The sequence below is a fragment of the Staurois parvus genome, unplaced genomic scaffold, assembly GCF_062004578.1.
Source record: "Staurois parvus isolate SC_StPar_1 unplaced genomic scaffold, SC_StPar_1.0 ptg000230l, whole genome shotgun sequence".
In the NCBI taxonomy this organism is placed as follows: Eukaryota; Metazoa; Chordata; class Amphibia; order Anura; family Ranidae; genus Staurois; species Staurois parvus.
In genome coordinates this window covers 5,198,764-5,219,669 of record NW_028318026.1, presented here as the reverse complement: position 1 = coordinate 5,219,669, position 20,906 = coordinate 5,198,764, and the positions used below count along the sequence as shown (strand labels likewise).

General features: G+C 41.7%; 1 protein-coding gene across 1 annotated transcript in view; it reads right to left on the bottom strand.

Annotated features, from left to right (window-relative positions):
- The window catches only part of CNGB3 (cyclic nucleotide gated channel subunit beta 3), a 209,217-nt gene that overhangs the window by 95,421 nt on the left and 92,890 nt on the right, over positions 1-20,906 (bottom strand). The window contains exons 10-11 of the mRNA XM_089679736.1: positions 12,932-12,996; positions 11,095-11,217 (exon numbers count right to left, since the gene is read on the bottom strand). Of these exons, the coding sequence (XP_089535862.1) occupies positions 11,095-11,217; positions 12,932-12,996 (188 nt within the window). The remainder of the gene's footprint in view (positions 1-11,094; positions 11,218-12,931; positions 12,997-20,906) is intronic.

The window sequence follows — 20,906 nt, the reverse complement described above, 5'->3', positions numbered from 1 at the left end:
GCACATCTTGACTTGGCAATATTTGCCCACTCTTCCTTACAAAAACACTCCAAATCTATCAGATTGTGAGGACATCTCCTGTGCACAGCCCTCTTCGGATCACCCCACAGATTTTCGATTGTATTCAGGTCTGGGCTCTGGCTGGGAAATTCCAAAACTTTAATCTTCTTCTGGTGAAGCCATTCTTTTGTTGATTTGGATGTATACTTTGGGTCATTGTTATGCTGAAAGATGAAGTTCCTCTTCATGTTCAGCTTTCTAGCAGAAGTCTGAAGGTTTTGTGCCAATATTGACTGGTATTTGGAACTGTTCATAATTCCCTCTACCTTGACTAAGGCCCCAGTTGCAGCTGAAGAAAAACAGCCCCAAAGCATGATATTGTCACCACCATGCTTCACTGTCGGTATGGTGCTCTTTGGTGGCATGCAGTGTTGTTTTTGCGCCAAACATATCTTTTGGAATTATGGCCAAAAGGTTCAACCTTGGTTTCATCAGACCATAATACATTTTCCACATGCTTTTGGGAGACTTCAGATGTGTTTTTGCAAAATTTAGCCGGGCTTGGATATTTTTCTTCATAAGAAAAGGCTTCCGTCTTGCCACTCCACCCCATAGCCCAGACATATGAAGAATACGGGAGATTGTCACATGTACCACACAGCCAGTACTTGCCAGAGATTCCTGTAGCTCCTTTAATGTTGTTATAGGCCTCTTGGCAGCCTCCCTGACCAGTTTTCTTCTCGTCTTTTCATCAATTTTGGAGGGACGTCCAGTTCTTGGGGGGAGCTGTCTAGGACCTGGCTTTAAAGGTTGTATCAGAATTTGTGTGTGCTATTGAAGAATTGGTGTCTAAATTTTATATTGTTATTATATTCTCGAAAATATTTTGTGTCATCATGTATTATTTATGATGTTTAGGTGATTGTAAAAGTTTCAATTTTTTTAATGTAGCACTACCTCTGCAGAAGCCACTTGTTTGTTGCCCCAGTTTCCCCTTACTTCGCCCGCAGCCAGGCACAGTGTATTTCTTCAGCCAAATACACACACACACTTCTGCTTGTTGTCTTCAATGACCATTCTTGGGGATGTTTGCTTTTGGAGTTTATTGTAGAACTGGGGATAGGACTGGGGAATTGTAGTAGGATACTCCAAAATCAGAACTATTCACACTGAGGACATCTATCTGATCTCTTTGTGATTTCCTGCTTGTCAATAGAAGACTTCCCTTTGTTACATATAGCAGCAAGTAGTTTAGAAGTAAGTAAAGTCCCTTTAGCAGTAGTAGTAGTTACAGGCCTGAGCTCCTCAAGTATAAGCCAGTTACGACAGACTGCGGCAGCCCAAAAGGTAACATAGCTAAGCAAAGTCCTTTGCAGTAGCAGCACTTGGACAATCTCTTTGGAACACTGGCCAGTGTTCCCTTTTTCCAGACCCACACTGATTATCAAACCCCAGGGGTGGTAGCAAGACACAGTGTTTACAAATTCCTCAATATCAGTACTCACAAGTCCGGAGAATAGAATGGTTGTGAACCCCTCTAGTGATACCAGACAGAGCCTTGGCAGACAATTCCACTCAGTCAGCTTCCTGCACTGTCTCTAACTTCAGGCCCTCAGGTCAACCCACCTGAGGCCACAAGGCAAAAAGTGCCAGGCGAGGCAGCCTGTCTCCAGCCTGGCTGGTGAAATCCACTCCCAGGAATAGACTCTGAACCAATGTGCTCTCAGAATACAAATACCACTCCCAGCATGGAATAGGACTGCCTTCCCCTGCATATGGCCAGGGCTGTATCCATATTCATGCTGTGAATTTTAATAGCCCCTATCCATGTTCTGTAAGGCTCTCATAGCTTCCTGGTGATGGGCAGAACTCAGACAAACTTCAACAGTACCAAAGCAGCATGAGCAGACCTAACTCATCAATCACAGCACTCTGTTAAGCAGAATAGCACACTGAATTTACCTGACAGCCTCTCTGGTAAGCATAGAAACACAACTATGCTTACTATGCTTAACCTAACTATACACATCCTATCACCTGTCCAGGAGGCTGCTACATTTAAAATAACAAACATGTTATACTTACTTGCTCTATGCAATGGAATTGTGCAGAGTGGCCCTAATCCTCCACCTCTGGGGTTCTCTGCAGGTGCTCTAGGCTCCTCCCTATTTGGTGCGCCACCATAGGAAACTGCTTCCTATGGGGGAACTCCTGTATGCACATCTATAGATACACTCAACCTGGCTTGGCCTCACCCCCGGTTCCCTTCTCATAGGATTTGATTGACAACAGCAGGAGCTAATGGCTCCTGCTCTTGCCTTTGTGCCTGTGTGGAAAGGGAGAGAATGCAGGCCTGGCTGCAGACTCAGATAAGAAAAAAAGGGAAGTGAGGGTATGATTCACTTGCTGAGACATTTTTCACCTGAATGCAGTTATTTTTGAGCTCCTTCTCAACTTGACCCCACACTGAAAGCTCAAACCCTGCTGACACCACCATACACATCTGGCCAGAGTAAACACTCCCAATATTACCAGAAAATAGACTCACACACACGTTAGAGTGAACTGATATTTTGTTTATATTATAGTTAAATGTGAGCACGGTAAGGCAGCACAAAATAATAGGCGTGCAAATAATAACAGGTATCATTCTTAGTAACTTTAAGCAAAAGTCAACACATACAGCAAACATCTCAGTCAGTTCTGGACGTCCTGCAATTCAGAATTTAACCAAGGGCCTCAATTTTGAGATATTTCTGTCCCCAGTAAGCTAAGGAAAACTACTAAAGAGTAAGGCTAGTTCACTTTGGGCCCTTAGGAGCTGTGGACAAGGTTCATGTCTGAGGTAAAGAAAGAACTCTTTTACAAGGAAGGCTAATGTCCCTTTAACTGCAGTGGAAAATCTTCTGCACGCTCGTTGGGGCCAAGTTGGTGCACTACAAGAATTCAGATCTCCTTGGTTGCAATGGGTGGAAATCCCTCAAAAGGATGTATGCAAGCACAGGCACTACCCCTTTAATACACAAGATGAAAAGTAAGTTTTAAGCAAGAGGTTTAGGAGGCGGGCAAAAGCACTTATTGGTGAAGGGTTAATTCCTCTCTTGGCCACAGTAGCAAATGGCAGCAATGACAAGTGTCTCTTGATGAATGGGAGGCAATTGCAGGAGGAGCAGTGGTGTGGCTTGGCCATCAAAGGGCACACACTGCGGTAGGCTCTGGCGACTGGACTATGCTGGAGATGTCTTCACTAATAGGCCGGGTGAACTAGGCCTCAACTTGTGTAACTTGTGAACAATTGTCAGTAACTAGATAAAGGATGACTGATTCAAAAGAATATCAGTGACAACTTAATTGGCTGGAGAATGGGACTCTCTCACCCAATCTGTGGAATCTTCCCAGTCACTGGTGGTCTCTCTATAGATGGGGTCCCCCAATGGACCTGCGGTTCCTCCTGCAGAGTTCATTCGTGACTGCAGTGCTCTGGGTCACCTGCTGACAGGTTAGTTCTCCAGACTCTTTGGCGATGTCAGCAGTCAGCTACTCCTCCCTTTCTCTCCACTCTGTCACTTTCTGCAGCCTGGTCTAGTCCTCCAGCGTTCCACACAGCTCTCTCCTCACACCTTCCTTCCAGCTCTCTTTCGGCTCACTTCCTGCCTCTGGTTCTGCTCTTCTACCTTTATATGCCTCTGCCCATATGCCAGCTCCTCTGGGAAATGTAGTCCCCTAATTTGCTGCCTTCTAACAGTTCTGCGGTTCAGCCTACAAAATCCATAAAGCTTTTCACCAGAGAATGTGCCACTGAGTTGCAGGATACTACCCTTTTGTGTCTCTTTTAACATCCTGCAGTCTGAATAATAGCATGGTGTTACAGCAGGGAATGTTTTGCTTTGAGAACCACTTATGTTTGGTTCTGATGTTCAATATCAGTCCACCCTCTCAGCTCCACCTGACTTGTGACACTTGACACTATTAAATGGCAAATAAATTGATACATTTTTCATAATGTTCAATTTCAGATATACATTATATGTGTATGATATAATACCTTTTCTTTTTCTCAAAGGGGATACAATAAACAGCATTTTCTCCTTTCAAATATCCAGTTTGTGGTTGCTTTCTCCCACTTGCAGGTCAAGCAATTTTACAGCTCATGTGATAATGGTTAAAGCAATCAGCTATGTCTGCCCTTAGCATTTAAAAAAAGAGCAAGAATAGTTTGTCTATTTAATACATGTATCTCTGAAACAGACATCAGATAGATCCATGGAGGGAAGAGCAGCTCAAATGGTCCAAAAATCTAGAAACATATGTGAAAATTGTGTAAAATGATTGACAAAGCATAACCATTCTGCAGTAATAGACAGGAGCTGTTCAGCAATGACAATACAAAGAGCATGCATTTTATTCTGAAAGTTCCTCTGAAATAACAATGTTTTGGACACAGGGATGCCAGGCTGTTCTGCAACACATCGATACCCATTCCAGAGCCCCTGGCGTTGAATTAAACAAATACTATTATAGACTGGCATGCTATTGTGTAAACAGCTAGAGAAAAATGTAGCAGACCGAGCATAAATAATGACAGAGGCATAGGCTGGATCAGACTTTAATGTGCTGAGGCTCTGCCTCAAGTGCATGCAGCAAATGTTTCAGAAAATATTGGAATTTTTTTATTCTGCACATTTGTCTATCTGGAAAGTGAAAAAAAATGAAACGTAAATTTCTATTGTCATTTAACAGCAAGGTATGCAAATATCAGTATGCTGGATGCATTGAAAGCCATTGAAAACTAAAGTTTTTTTTTTTTGTTTTGGACGATGTGGAAAAAAAATTTACATTTCTCTCAGATTTTAATTTTTTTCCTTTTTTCCTGTGACCCCACTTGGAGGGGGGGGGGGTTGATTCAAATGAAACCTTTCTTATGAGAAATATGGAATTATCTTGAGTTTAATAGAGGCTGCCATTACTGAGCCATTCTTTGAGAATGCCAATTTCCTAGATGTCATTGTGATGTTTGATTTCAATGCTATCTTAGTCGCTGACCCAAAATAAATATAGATATAAGGAATTTCGAAAATGTTTTGATTCATTTACAGAATATGTGTTCCAGAACTTTGACTGTACCATACTAAAGTCAAACACAACTAGACATCTAGTGTTTTAAGGAGAAGGACTGCAATAACAGCCTCCATACCTCTCTCATGGCACGAGTCATGCCAAAAGATTAAGTCACTTCCCAGAAGTACATACTGTAGATAAGAACTTATAAAGCTGGACATAGATGGAGTGATTTAAAATCACTCAATTCCCCTACCAACATATTCAGTGTTGATTGAGGAATCCCTCCCACAGAGCCATTATGTTCCCCCATCCGGGGACGGAGGGAGCCGTGCTTACGGCTAGCTGCTATAATAGCTGCTAGCAATAATAACATGTAAAATCCGGCAGGCTGGTTGTACTCAAGTTGATCGATCCTTCAACTTGGTTTCATTCAGCCTGCCCATACATGGTTCGAATCTCAGCTGGTCCCCGCTGAACTGACCCAGATTTGAACCGTCTTTGGCTAGGTTAAGTTTGTTTTGACTTTCCCCATCTGTAAACTGGTTTCATGTCTGTAACTCACATAATACTGAAGCAAGAGGGTCAGTATAATAGCCACACAGCTAGCATTTTCAGAAGGAGGTCATGAATGGCAGCTTCCTTATCTCTAAAAAGTTTACATACACTAATGCAGGCCATAGACAGGCCGTTTATCGGCCGATAAACAAAAAATCGGTCGGGCCCATTGCCGATGCTGCCACCAATGTCCACAAAAAACGTCCGTTTTTCGTGGATTTTCCAGCATAACCAATAAAAATAAATGAGAAGAAAAACCGGCCGATGGGCTGCCCCCGCTAACGGCGTGAATATCGGGCGATTTTTCGTGCGGACGAAATTCGGCCGATAAATGACCCATCTATGGCCTGCATTAGAGTAGAGAGGTCTGATACAGCAAAAGGTATCACTTTTTGGGAAGAACAAAGAGTCTACTGTTCAAAAAATCTAAACCTGCTGTTAAGTTATCCACACCCATGTGATTTTACAATTGATTTTCATTTTCAATTTTTGTTTGTTTCTTTATACCTGGTAATACTCTGCAAGTGTACTTAGCTTGTTTATTCAATTGCTCTCTTTTTAAAAAAATATCAGATGCAAATGTGACCCTCTATACACTAGTAAATTAACATGAAGTTCATTATGCTTGAGAGTTGAAAACAATTTTGTCAGCACACCAAATGCTTTACATTAAACCAAAAATGCTCTGCCTTATCCAAAGCTATTCAAAGATATGAGCCCTGATCAGACATTCTGAATGCACCTGAAAATACCATATCACTCAGAGCAGCCATTGATCATACAGTACAACTGAATTGTAATTTGTGTGGGTTCCCTTAGCAGATCAATGTAGTGTGGGTGTATGTTGATCAGCCACCTGACCTCAGATGGTTTTATTTATGATTTATGTTCTCTTCTAAATACACCTCATAGAACCTCATTGATACCTCCGGCTAGAAGCTAGGAATATTTTAATGAACAATGACCTGTGTGGCTTTGCAAACTAACCATGTAGGCACTTGCATAAGTTTAAGATGAACTTAATTTAAAATGCTGCTTCCTCCTGCACATACTCATCTTCTGTTCATTCTATTTCTACTCCATTTGGCTGCTTGCTGTGAAGAGAAATACCTAGTTCTTCTGGGCAGGGGTGGACTGACAACTCATGGGGCCCCCGGGCAATAGGGGATCATGGGGCCCCTGTGTCTTTGCCCAAACTCAAAAAAGCCTATGAAAAAGGTACCAGGGGCATCTCATGGGACCCCCTACTGACCCCGGGCCCTCGGGCAGTGCCCGAGTTTCCAAATGGTCAGTCCGCCCCTGCTTCTGGGTATGTTGGGGCATGTGACTCTTTCCCCTTTTTCCAGAACATTCTGTCATCGATATTGCATGTTTCTTGACTCATCTGCTCACCTGTTCCCTTTGTCGTTTAAAGCCTATTTCTGACCATCATTCTTGCCTTCCATCCTGGTGCTTTATTGCACATATATGTTTGACCCACCTGTTCCTGAATGTGACTCTGCTGTAAATTTGGTACTTTTCCTTCTGATTGTTGGTAACCTGAACCTCTTCCTTGACTTGTCTGTGACCTGCAATTCCCTTGCATCTCCAGCTAGCCAGATGACATTGCTCTCCAGCACCAATGAGATTGACACCTCACTACAAATGTTTGGATTGGAGCAGTAAGGGAGGTCACCCTTGTCATCCTGGGGTCAACTACACTAAGAGTTTGCACAGGGCTTCTTTTCCTTACCATGGGCAAATGAAGCAACACTGGAACATAGGGAAGGTAAAGCACAGACCTATTAGGATGCTCAAGTAGACTTGTGTTGATGCTCTTTGTTGAGATTTGATTGGGGCCTGCTGACAGGGCACTTGCTTTTTACATAAGTGATGCTAAACACAGGTTGGTGCAAATGAAAAGAACAAGTGCTAATCACTTCTATGGGCAGTCCAATGAAATCTATAAAGTGCCAGTGTAGCTCCATGTAAGCAGAGTTACATAAAGAGAAATGCTGTCAGGCTTGGGTGTTCTACGGGTTCTTTTATACATTAACCCTAACATACATAGTGCTAATTAGATATATTTCTTCTATAAAGTCTGTCTAACCTTCTATATTTTCTGTCTGTACTCTGTACTCAGCAATCTCCTGGAGTTGTTTCATTACTGATTGACAGACACGGTGAAGTGACACTGGACCTTGTTATCTTTTTGACAATCATTATAGAGTTCACTGGCAGCACAACCAAGGCTTTCTATATTGTACTAAAGTTGAATGCCACTACGTCTGTTAAAAAGAATGAGACATGATTGGGCTTAAGAACATACAGTCCTAAAATATAATAAATGTGCAGGCTTTCCTAGGAAAGGTTTGTGTTTGCCTGCTGATTGAGCTTTACATAGGCTGTGTGAGGATAAACAACTACAGGACATTATACTGTTATGTTCACTGTAGGAGCTGGAAAACACCATGTGCTATCACTATGCATTCAGGCAGTTGATAAGGTAGCAGCTTCTCATCCTTGAAACATAGCATCAAGGGTCATTGCCAGACATACAGGTGCATGGGGTCTGGGGTCTCGAAACTGTGGCTCGAGGGTCGGATGTGGCTTATTGATAGCCTTTATCCAGCCCATGGGGCACTATTCTCCCAATGATATGAGGCACTATTCCTCCCACTGACACCAACAATGGGACACTATTTCTTCTACTGATACCAATGATGGGGTACTATTCCATCCAATGATGGTATTAACTACTCTTCCTCCTATTGACAACAAACCCTGAGGCCATGTATATTTTCATTAATGCTGGGCTCGGGGCATTTTCTACCCTCACTGGCCACAATCCAACCCTCCAAAAGTCTGAAGAACAGTAAACTGGCCCTTTGTTTGAAGGTTTTGGAAACCCCCTGATATAAATCTATTACAGGTAGACATGCAAAATTATAGAAATTTAGGACTAAGGCTGGCTACAGACAGAAGCTTGGCCAGTTAAGCAGGAACTGGCCGAGATTCAAACGGTGTGTGGGCAGTTGATCAACTTGGTTACAGCTAGCCTGCTGGATTTACTTACAATTATCGCTAGTGACTACTATAGCCGCTAGCATTAATCTTTGTATTCTCCCAGTGGAGACAGCTTCCGCCACCTGGAGAAGACAATAGCGTAGCAGGAGGGATTCCCCTGTCAGCACTGTTTGTGTTGATGAGGGAATCATGCAAATTTCTTTCCTGTAACCCATGGTTGCAGGAAAAAAAATTTACACTGTCTATAGTCTGCCTAAGTGTTCAGATTTGTATATAGGCCTAGGTGAAACTGCTAGTAATTAAACAATGTCAAGCAATCCTGTACAATTTCTTATGATTTGAGCAGCATTCAGTGCTATGGACGGCAGCAGAGATAATTATTCAGTCTCCTCTTTACAAGTACATGCTTGGCTGAGAGGGTTTAAGTAGCACTCCCCTGTTCTCCACAGGTGTATGAGGGACCTTCAGTAGCAAAGTGGCCTAGCATTTACCCCAGAGCTTAGAATGCCCATACATGGATAATTTTTTCCTATCAGCTGGAGGGCTGGCCAAAAAAAAAAAAAGCTAATTCCTCCATACACACAAGAGAGGAGCATGGGGGAATCCTTCCGACTGAGCTATTGTATTCTAACAGTGGGGCTGTCTCCACTGGAAGAATGAAATGATCAGAGCTGCAGCAGATTGGCTGCAGGAGTTGATCAAATGAAATGTTTCAACAGTTCAAGAAAAGTCAATCATTGGATCAAATTCTTTTGAGTAGAAATGGTCATATATGGATTGAAATTTGGTCAGTTGAGCATTAGTCCATGGGTAGTGATGGAGGATTGTAAACCACTGGGCGCAAACCAGTTTTTTGACTTTACAAGATCTTATTGCTTCACATTCACAGGAAGAGATGTTTGCTGCTCTAGTTGCCCATAGTAACACTTATAGAATCTAGATCCACTTCCAGCTTATAGAGTGTAAATGTCCTTCAACACAATATCATTTTTTTTTCTATAGAAAACTTTTGATGGTTAGCAGACTTCCATGTGAATTCTCCCAAAAGAGTCACAAGGCCCCTGAAAGGGACCAGCTTCTTCTCAGGACCTCCCTCCAGCAGGGCCTCTCCTCGTGACTCTTCATTTTGGTTCTTTTCAAACTCTGCCAGGCAGGACAGCTTCTGAGGATCACAAATGGTTCCAATCCAAGCCTCAACACCAAGCACATGTTAGACCTATTCAGGCAGTGGGCCTTTTAAGACAATCTGTTGGCAGCACTCCTCCCCAGGCCTAAGCCTGGTGGGAATGGAACTCTTCTCAAAGTTGTCCCAAATATTTATGCCCTTCCCCAGCATACACCACTGGCAACAAAACTCTAAGTGATTGGCCAGAGAAGGACACACATATTCATACTCCAGCCCTATTTCCTCTCCCTTCTCTATTAACAAAGACAATCCCTGAAAACAAGCAGGTACAAACAACTAGGCTGGAATTTAAAAAAAACAAGAGAAACAGCAACATCCATCAATCAAGCATTGGCTGGATAAAGCAAAGCAGGATTAATTTAACAGGCACTTCTGCTTAAGGCAGGGTGGCTACATTTAAATATGTGACACATCACATTAAGTTGTGGAGAAACTGTTATCATAGTTATGTAAAATGGGGTAACTCTCTAAGTAGTATTTCATGACCTAAGGCTAAAAATGTCTCCTGTGCTTTGAAGTCATAGAGCTTCTGCAGCGCTGGCAGTTTCATGGCTGGATGACATATTCAAAACTGAAATATGTACTGTGAAAGAATATCTTCTGGTTATATTTACTACATATCATAGGCTGTCAGAGCTATCCATATATAAAGCACTACAGGAGCTGCTTGTCTCATCCCCATAGATGATTGAAGCAAGAAACTTTTCTGCAGCTGCTAGTAAAGTTTTTCAATGTAATATAAGGATGAATTAGAGCAGATCGAAGTAGAATGTCTTATAAAATGACCTTAGATGATTAAACAGGAACCCTTTAGAAAAAGACACAGAAAAGTCTCATCATGCTTAATTACATGTGAGTTTCCTTTAAGACATTTTAAGCGCAACAAGAGGTTATGTCACTCTTGATCTTCCTGCTGCTGAGATTGGCAACGGTTTGGATGCATAAATAATACCCTTCATTCTGCATCTCTCCATCATTTCTATTGTCTTTGTGTCATTTGTAGAGCAAATGAAATAACAAGCTGTCAGTTTTGTCAAATGACAGATAGTTATACTGGTGGCTGCTGAATTTGACCTTTCATGATAACATATTAGCATTAACTGAGCCTTATGTCAAACACATACCCTAATACTAAAATGATCCTTTGAGCATCTTAAAGGTTATTGCTCAATAACACAGAGTTCAAGTTAATACAATTCTTGCTTACTTTTTAACTATTGCAAGCACCAATCATATCACTTAGTAGCAAGTCTTTAAATACTGTAAGTCACAAAAATGGCACTTACATATTCCCATTTCCATCATAGACCCATTTGGTGCTACCAATGCCTTCGTAGTTGGAGGCCCAATAGTAAATGCATGCATTAATATGAAGAATAAATAGCAGATAGCCTGTTGTTCGGATGACTCTGTGAAAGAAAATGAAGAGTTTTGTAGAATCTACCATATTATTTTTTCCAGGTTAGAAAATGAAAATGCTCTGTGTAGCTATGTGTGAATATAAAGTAGAACTGGAAAGTATAAGAGAGAGTTATAACCCCTTTCAGGTTTTTTTGTGTCCCATTGAGGAGATTTTCCTTCATTTCCTTTCCCTTAGCCACAGCAGGAAGTAAGATGAAATCCCTCTGAAGTTGTGGAAATCCCTGAAAGTCATGAGAGTCACCAAACCTACAGTAGCATCCCAATTTGAAAATATCCCCTTTATTCCTGTTCTAGAGACCACTCAAAATGTGAGATTTTCCTTCACTTTCAATAGTCAGGGTGAATTCACACTAGGACAGAAAGCTGCTGGAGAGATGAGATACAAATATGGAGTTTTAGTTCCTGAGCTTAAACCAGAACCTGTATATGAACACCACAAACTGAAAAAGCTATTTAATCATTTTTAACCACTTTAAGACCAGGCCTCTTCTGGCACTTTTGGGGGGCCCCACTACAAGGGTGGATTTTTAAATTATTCCTGGAGTTGGGCTTTATTGGTCTATTTTGCAAGCAGAATATTGAAGGGAGCGTGTGCATAATGAGTTCATATACAACCATTCTCCGCGTTACGAAAATCTAAAAGAATGACTGGAGTTGGATTTTTAAAGTGCATTTAAACTCATAAACAAAAATGCAATATATTGCAACTTGCTAGTTCTTCAATGTGGTCAGGTTAGTTTATTTTTTTGTTCCTTTATTTTTACCTGGTGATACTGCCAATAACAAATTTCTTGGCCTCGGATGACAATGCTCACCCTATTTTATCAGGACAAGAGAAAGAGAAACTAAATGATTCTGCCCCCTCCTCCATAAGATAGGGAGGTGTAGTTCTCATAGATTTTGCCCATATTCTCTACCCAATAATATAGAGGGGTGTGATTCTCATAGATAGGTGAGGACAATGTAACTGACAACAGACAGAGAGGAAGAGAAGTTATTAGCTCAAGATTTCTAGCAATATCAACAGGTATATATCAAACAGATATTAAAAAAAACTCTTTGAAGGGTATATTTACCAGTCCAAAAGGAACCAAAAAAGAGAAGTTCATTGTTAGAGTTTACATACCCTTTAACCATTTCCACCGGCTGTATGCATATATGCAGCTGATGGGCTTTAGCACCGAATAGCTGCACATATGGGTCCCTACAGTAAACAATTTACTGTGCTGAGTGCACTCCCAGCACAGTAACCGGAAGGTACGGGAAAATTCCCGATGCATACTTGTGGTTGGGAGCTTTCCAATAATATGACCACTGTGATTGCTAATTACAGTTATCACATGATCGGAATGCCCACCACCTGGCATTTAGAACCTGTTAAAGTTGTCGACAGGTGGTGGTGGGAAGGGGTTAAGGGTTATTATAGTTTACAAGTTACTCTTTTTTTGCAAAAATATACACAAACCTTTAGCTGAGTGTGGAATTCTACTTTTTTTCATTCTCCTTGACAAGTTTTCAGTCAATTTTGTACGATAGAATTTCATGCTATTCAGTGTGGTAGATTTCAAATCTCTCCACGTGATAAGGAGTCAAATTAAACAAATTCAACTCGGTTTACACATAGGTGATATTGCAGCTTCTTTTTTTCCATTTCCAAACAAATTATGGTTTTCTAGCAAGTTCTCACAGTTGGGAGCTCACCTGTAAATATAAGCTCTTTTGAGGACTGCTTCCAGTCGATCATTAAATTCAAAGAATGTACCGTACTGAAAAACATTGTTAAAGGAAACAATTAGACCCACACAAGTAATAACAGGGCACTAAGAAAAGTCCTAACCACTTACTGCTGTAAAAGTTAGGTGAAATTAAAAACGTCACTAAAGACAAAATAGATTTTGTTTAGGATTCGTCTTACTTAAACAAATCAAAGTAAAACAATTCAGTCAAAAGACAGCAATGTTTTTTTAAAAGAAGTCTTTTTCTATGAAAGGGTTTGCATATATTGTGCAAAGTGGATTTTCCTGTGGAACTAAAAAAAATCAGCCAGCCAGTAGATATGCCTTTTGTGTGCTCTGCGTTGGAGAGGATTTATTCTTGTACTTTATTCCTGTATGGGTTGTACCTTACTATTATATTTTATATTTATTACACTATCAATTTATTCAGTTCTTTACATATATATATATATATGTAGCACTCTCCTAGATAGTGAAGGAGAGCTAGTGTCCAATTGTTAGACAGAGGCTGAGTAGCAGCCAGTGGTAATAGTCAGAGGAAGGTCAAATTCAGGTTAGAGCTAAAGGGCTCTGCAGACCATCTCTCTGGAACTTCCCCCTGCTCTAGAATTTTGGAGAAGTATCTAGAAGCAGTGGGAGGGAGTGAGGTGTGTCTGGTCTGCACTCTCAAGGGATCCTGGCCAATCCCCAACAGGAGGCTTGGCATGGACCCGGGACAGCCCTTAAGTGTGAGAGAGACTGCTCAGCAGCAGGAGAGTTTGGGTGGAAGATGGAGAAGTAAGAGCCTGGAGAGCAGGAGCCCGGGAGGGAGCCCAGATGGGAAAGGGCTCACCTACAGGCAGGAAAGCTGTAAAGGAGGAAAGCTCAGAACCCCATTGGCCCCCTGAGTGAGGACCACCTATGCAACAGGGAAGGAGTAGCCCAACAGAAGGCCTGAGAGCAGCCACCAACCCATCAGCTCATAGGGGGAGGACTGAGTGAGTAGACGTGCACCCCCCGGGCCAATATGGGAAAAGAGCACTTTAGTGGGAAACTGGATTAGCTGCTATCTGGGACTGTATAATCTCTTAAAGCGACAGGCACTGGATCCTCTGCCCAGGGATTCACCCAAGACAGCTGGGTAGAGGAGTAACTGGGGTTGGGGGTGGTACAACAGGATATGCTGGCTAGCTCTCCAGAAGGGAATTTGTGATGTAAAGAGACTTGTACATAGTTCCAGGAAGTTTGTCCTCAGTTGCCATTTCCCTTAGGCATCCCATACTCCCCCCTTGCCCAATACAAGTTTGAATTCCCCTAATAAAATCCAAAAACAAGCTCAAGGACTGGTTACTGTCTCCTGGATGCAAATCTGAATGGTAAAATGTGTGTTGCCTGGCTGTGTGGGACTATTGGGGGGGGGGGTTCAGCAGCTTCTAACTGGGTAGTGCTACATATATATATATATATATATATATACACAAACACACACACACACACACACACACACACACTATACAGTACATTCACATCAGTCCCAGCCCTCAGGAAGCTTATAGTCTAAATTTCCTAACTCACATTTATACTTACACATACTAAGGCCAATTAACACAGAAGCCAATTAGCCTAACAACATGTCTTTGGAGTGTAGGAGTAAACCCAGAAAGAAAAAAGGTATGACCGCACACTGGAGGTTTGATGAAAAAATATGAAAAATATTTATTGGTCCATAAAAAGACACAAAGCATGTAGCACCAGGCTGTGCTGACTGTTAATGTGTTTCACACGTGCTTAGTCATAACAAGGAGAGAATTACAATGTTACAAAATATAAATGAACATTTTATCAAAGGAAACGCAAAGAAACAAAACAGAGGCAAGAAATAAATCAAATACACAATGAATACATATCGTCTAAATAAAATCATAAAGTCCATGCACATTCAGACAGACTTGGGTCGAATTTCTTCCAATCAAAATAGAATAAAACATCCAATACAGGGAAAAAGAGGTCCTACGAGGGAAAAGAAGCATGTTATGAGGAGAACACATCCTCCAACAGTCAGAAACTTACTGCAAGGAACAGCATATAAGTATGTGTGTGTATACAATATATATAAATATATATATATATATATATATATATATATATATACACAGTTGTGTTCAAAATGTGTTTCAATGCTATAAAGATGTTCATAAAAACGATCCCTCAACCATCTAGTTGTACGTCCCACATACTGGACTTGACAAAGTTTGCAGGTAATCAAATAGATTACATAAGTGCTTTTACAGTTAAAAAATGATTTAATTTTATTTAGACGATATGTATACATTGTGTTCATGTTTATATTTATGTTCACACTTAATGTGTGTAATTTTTGTATATATCTTTTTGGGGTTATGGATATATATGTATTCAATTTTTTTCTTGTCTCTATTTTCTTTCTTTGTTTTTCCTTTGATACAATGTTCATATATATTTTGTAACATTGTAATTGGCATGTTTATCTTTGGAACTCAGGAGTGCTGATTGATGCAGGTGTTTTCTAATAGGTTGATGACTATAAGAGACAGCACTTCTGATTCTTTCCTTGTTATGACTAAGCACGTGACAATGTGAAATATGTTAACAGTCAGTACAGTCCTGGTGCTATATGCTTTGTGTCTTTTTATGGACCAACATTTTTCATATTTTTTTCATCAAACCTCTGGTGTGTGGCCATACCTTTTTTCTTCCTTCATGTCAGTGTTGTGGTGAGCCAGGGTCTGCACCTGTGTGGGGTCTTATACTAATTGTTTTACCTGAGTGGTACTCTCTTTCTTCATAGGAGTAAACCCACACAGATACAGGGAGAACATACAAACGCCATGCAGGTAGTGCTGTGGTTGGAATTTGCTGACAGGCAGACGTACTAACCACTTAGCCACTGTACTGCCCAAATTTATTTTATTTCATTATACAATCTACCTTTAGGATTCTTTGTCTAGATCAGGGGTCTCCAAACTATAGCCCGTGGGTCAAATCCAGCTTGCTGTAATATTCCAGCCCTCTTAAATATATGGAGACCATGATGTAAGGGGGTTCTAATGGGGACTATGATGGGCTTAAATTAATTTGGAATTTCTTTGCATTGTTTTACTGAAGTTTCTTTTCTGTTCTAAATCGTATTTTATACTGTAAATCATATCATATAAAAAAACTCCAAGAACAATGTATTAATTCATTTAAGTTTGATTCATTCATTTTTAAAACTGATTTTTTTTTGATCCCATGAATATTTGTAAAATATATGATGTGGCCCTGTGTTCAAAGGGTTGGAGACCCCTGATCTAGTTGATAGTCTGGGATAAAATAAGGGCGATGTTGTATTTATTCTTGTAAAAAGAATGTAAAGAATCATCGGGGAACACATATGTACTAGAATACCTACCTTCTGTTGTCAGGAAGACCATTAGCACAGTCCCTATGCTATATAGAATGTTGGGAGAGCTCTGTGCACTAACATCCAGAGATTGTAGAAAAACATAGGTCATTCTCTGGAAAGTAACAGCCTCAACAGCTGAGGAACATATTGGCATTCAGTCCTGTTATCTAAATTGGAATTAGGTTACAGTGGCACAGGATCACCAAACCCTGGTGACGAAAGATTAGAAGACCTTCACCTGGTCTGATTTATTTTGATTCTGCTGTAACAGGCAGATGCTAAGATCAGAATTTTGGCTCACACATCATGAATCCATCAAAACTCCACCATCGTTGTAGAGATCATGATTTCAAGTCAGCATAACAAAATCTGTAATGAATATTTATTTTGATTACCTTTTTAAACTCATGCCACAAATAATTCATGCTTTTCTCAGTTCAAAGGGGCCCTACTTGGTATATATGTACCTAATAAAGTAGTCCCTGAATGCAAATACTGAGCTTACTTACTGTAACTATCCCCTTGCAGAAGTGGCTGAAGGAGAGAATCTCAACCGGTCCGTATCCTTGTTGCCTACGGGTCCAGTAGTAGGCTCATGGGCTTGAGAGGCTGCTACGGACATAGTTGTGCCACTGATGCCTAACATTTTATACATTTATAAGCTTATTTAGTGAGTGCAAAGAGCTGTAGTTGCACATAGCAAACAATCTTTTTTTATATTTCAACTACTTAGAATACTTGGAAACATAAAGGGTGTTTTGCAGAATATTTTTAGGTTGAGCGGAGATTGGTTAAAACACTTGTGAGGTTTCTTTTTTAACTGCTGTTTGTGACTTCCTGTTCCATTCCCCCCCCCCCCCCCCCATTCTCTTCATATCCATCATTTGAAGCTTGCAATTTTCTTTCCCTGCAGAAACACCTGTTTAGTGGAATTAGACCATAACTATGTGATTATATAGCCATAAAAACAGAAAACTTCCACTGACCCTCATCAAAACCAGTGTAGCAATAAATAAAATATCCAAGTCTGTAAATCACTTGCATGTGAATGATTTACTGGATAACATCTGAAAGCAACCTGTCAAACCAAGAAGACCCTGCCCAAGGTCATTTTTTACAAGTTACAGATTTCCCTCGCCATCTCCTGTAACTGAACGCATCACCAAGACAATTCCATCTACCTGATACCGATGTAACTTGTCACATCTTATCATTCAAGAGCATTTTGCTTAATAGAGTTTTAAGCACCAATGAACATGACTTATCGGCTTTGATTATTACCAAATGTTTTCGCCTAGATATTGAGAAAAGCATTTACTTTAGCATGCAACACTACGCTCCTTAATTATTTGCATGGTTATATATTCAGTTAAAAGGTCATTTGATATGGGCAGTTTTTTAATAGGTGTATATGACTAAAAAACTTAAAAGAAGAAATTTAGTCTGGTACAATTTACCAGAAAGTTCACATAATTTTAGCTCAATATGTGCTGTTTATTGATGACTGTAAGCTGTAGAAGTACATGTACACTCAAGGTTGCAATTTACAAATCCTTTGCTTACACCAGAGCGAGCAGAGCTGGCATCATGGGGGACACATTAGGCTACTCTGCTTTATAAAAGTAAATCCTGAGTCCCAAAACATATCCTACGCTTTGTACAGAATTTTTAATGTTATTTCTTTGGTAAGGAGTCTGACTCTTTAAAGCAGAACTATAGGAAAAACTTTTTTTTCACTTTGGATAGAGTAAGGGAAGGTTATAACCTGTGTCAATATTTTTTTTCCATCTGTGTCCCACTGGGGAGATTTACCTTCATTTCCTGTCCTGTAGCCAAAACAAGAATTAAGGAAATCTCCAGGGGACCCCCAGGGCACCAGAAATAGTGTCCCTATTAGAACTCTATTACTCTATTACTGTTCTGGGGACAACACAAAGTTTGGGATTTTCTTTTGCTTTCACTTCGGATGATAACTGTAAACAGGACAAATAGAGAGGGTGAATCTCCATAATGGGGATAGAGGTAGCAATAAAAAACCTGACAATGATTCTAATCAATCTCCACTCTTTAAAAAAAAAAAGGTTTTGCCTTTAGTTATTGTCACAGTGGGCGCTCTCCCCCCTTCACGGGCCCGCATTTGAGGTGACCCCCTGCTCTCTCGTCCTGCCATGGCTCTGTGAAGCCGAGCCGTGCAGGACGTGAGGCGCGGCCCCTCTCACCTCTGCCACTATCTTATCCCCATCCGGAGGGGACAAGATAGCGAGGTTCACACCTCTCTGCGGAGAGGTGCGAACCTCCTGCAGAGATGTTCCGGATCGCGGCATCAGGCTGACACCGCACGAGGAGTTCCCACGCTTGCGGATGCCTCCGGACAAAGGCCGCGCTCATGAGAGCGGGGCCCGTGTCCAGGGTGCGTGCCTCATTGCCGGGCAATGAGGCACACCGCCCCCGGTTGCCAGGATGACCAGAGAACGTCCTGCAACAGCTTAAGAAGGCTGATGCCGGGCTTCCCGATCATCCTTTCCGCTGTGCAGCCATCAAGGGATCCCAGCTGCGGCGGGACCCTCGTGGCTAACTCTCCAAGGCTACGGGGGGACACCACATGCCAGCCTACTAAAACCCCCAGCCAAAGGGGGGAGACCGCACACACCTGAGACCCCCAGCTCAAGGGGGGAGACCGTACACGCCAGCAGGCCTGAGACCCCAGCCAAAGGGGGGAGACCGCACACGCCAGTCTGCCTGAAACCCACAGCCAAAGGGGGGAGAGACCGCACACGCCAGCCTGCCTGAGACCCCAGCCAAAGGGGGGAGACCACACATGCCAGCCTGCCTGAGACCCCCAGCTAAAGGAGGGAGACCGCACACGCCAGCCTGCCTGAGACCCCCAGTCAAAGGGGGGGATACCGCACACACCAACCTGCCTGAGACCCCAGCCAAAGGGGGGAGACCGCACATGCCAGCCTGCCTGAGGCCCAGCTAAGGGGGAGACCACACGCCTACTCCGGACCCCAACAGGTACCTGTGTCATACTACCTTACTCCCTGGGAGACCGGGCACCCTGTGAGCGCACGCTTACCCTGTCTTGTCTGAACTGTTCCTGTGCTGCCCCTCTACCCCTCTGTTGGATTACAATCTGCTGCAGAGACTTTACCTTTGCCCCTTTGGGATGGACTACAAGAGGTTTGGTCCTCTCCTTGCTGTTCCCCTATTGGCGAGGTCACTCTCCCTGCAATTCCCCCATTGAGTGACTGTCATTTGTGTCTCAATAAAGCTTTGTGTGTTTGCCATCTGCTCTGTGTGTTCTGTCTTGCCTACCCTCCGTCACAGTTATACTTTACAGTTGCCCATAAACATAACATTGCCCCTCCTATGATTAGTGTTTGATTCTGGGCCTAGGCCTAGGGGGGCAGGGGTAAATTCTGAATGCCATCGCTTGTGTGCAGTGGTTACTTTGCTGTCTATAACAAATGGAAGGAGGATGTTTTCTTCACATGAAAGGCCCCCCTATATGGGACTTTAATGCAGCAACCATAGTAAATATACTAATAAAAACATTTTTAAAAAAGATACATGCTATATTCCATAAACATACAAAAATGTATATTTTTTGGAAAACATTGACTCTGATAATACTACAAAGTATTTCCTTCACAACATGAAAAGAAACTCCCAAAGAAAGGGAGACTACATTGACTCATTTTGATCATTCCATTTATTGATCTTCTTCAGGGCGCATGGATACAAGAGGAATTTAAAAGGATTAAACAGGCATTAATTTCAGCAATTATAAAATAATGGTGTCCAGGATGAGACTGCATATTCCAAGGCCTCAATGGCATGGATCCTCAAGAAGAGCAAGGGTGGTCAGATATCCATCTTATGGCTGACAGCAACTTGGGGAACACCAAATCACCCTCAATATTCCTTGAGGTGTAGAGAAATAGAAATATTCCAAATCTCAGAAGACAAAAGCTGTGTCCAGGTTCTTTGGCAAACCATCAAAATCACACCGGGAACCACCCTTAAGCACAGCAATTTGGACTTTTTTAAAGCTAAAATTTGATAGGGCTACACAGCTATCCTTGCCCCCATGTAACAGAGCTTAAGCCTGGTGACTGGCTTCTTAGGCACAATCTCTGGTTTATGAAAGGTGGGGGATGCAAGTGTTAGGATATTGGGAGAGATGTCAGCAGGTGAACAGGACAGTTAGGTGCATGGCAAGGCTAAAGCAGAATCCTTATAGTGCCTGCTACAAACCCTGCTACTTAAATAATACTCTTGTAAAGGAAAATGACTGAATTACTGTGCACTGTTGTTTTAAATCTGCTGTTGGAGGGAATCTTTTATGAAAATAAATAAAAATTGCTACAGGTAGGAAGTACACATGTCTGCAGCAGCTTTTAAAAGCTTAGTTATGGTCAAATACTTCCAAGCTACCTGCTGCTCCCACAAATGACTCTTGGCGCATTACTGTGATACATTACCTTAGTCACTGGCCAATAGGAACAGGGAGGAGGCAGCAAGGAAACTTTGGCAC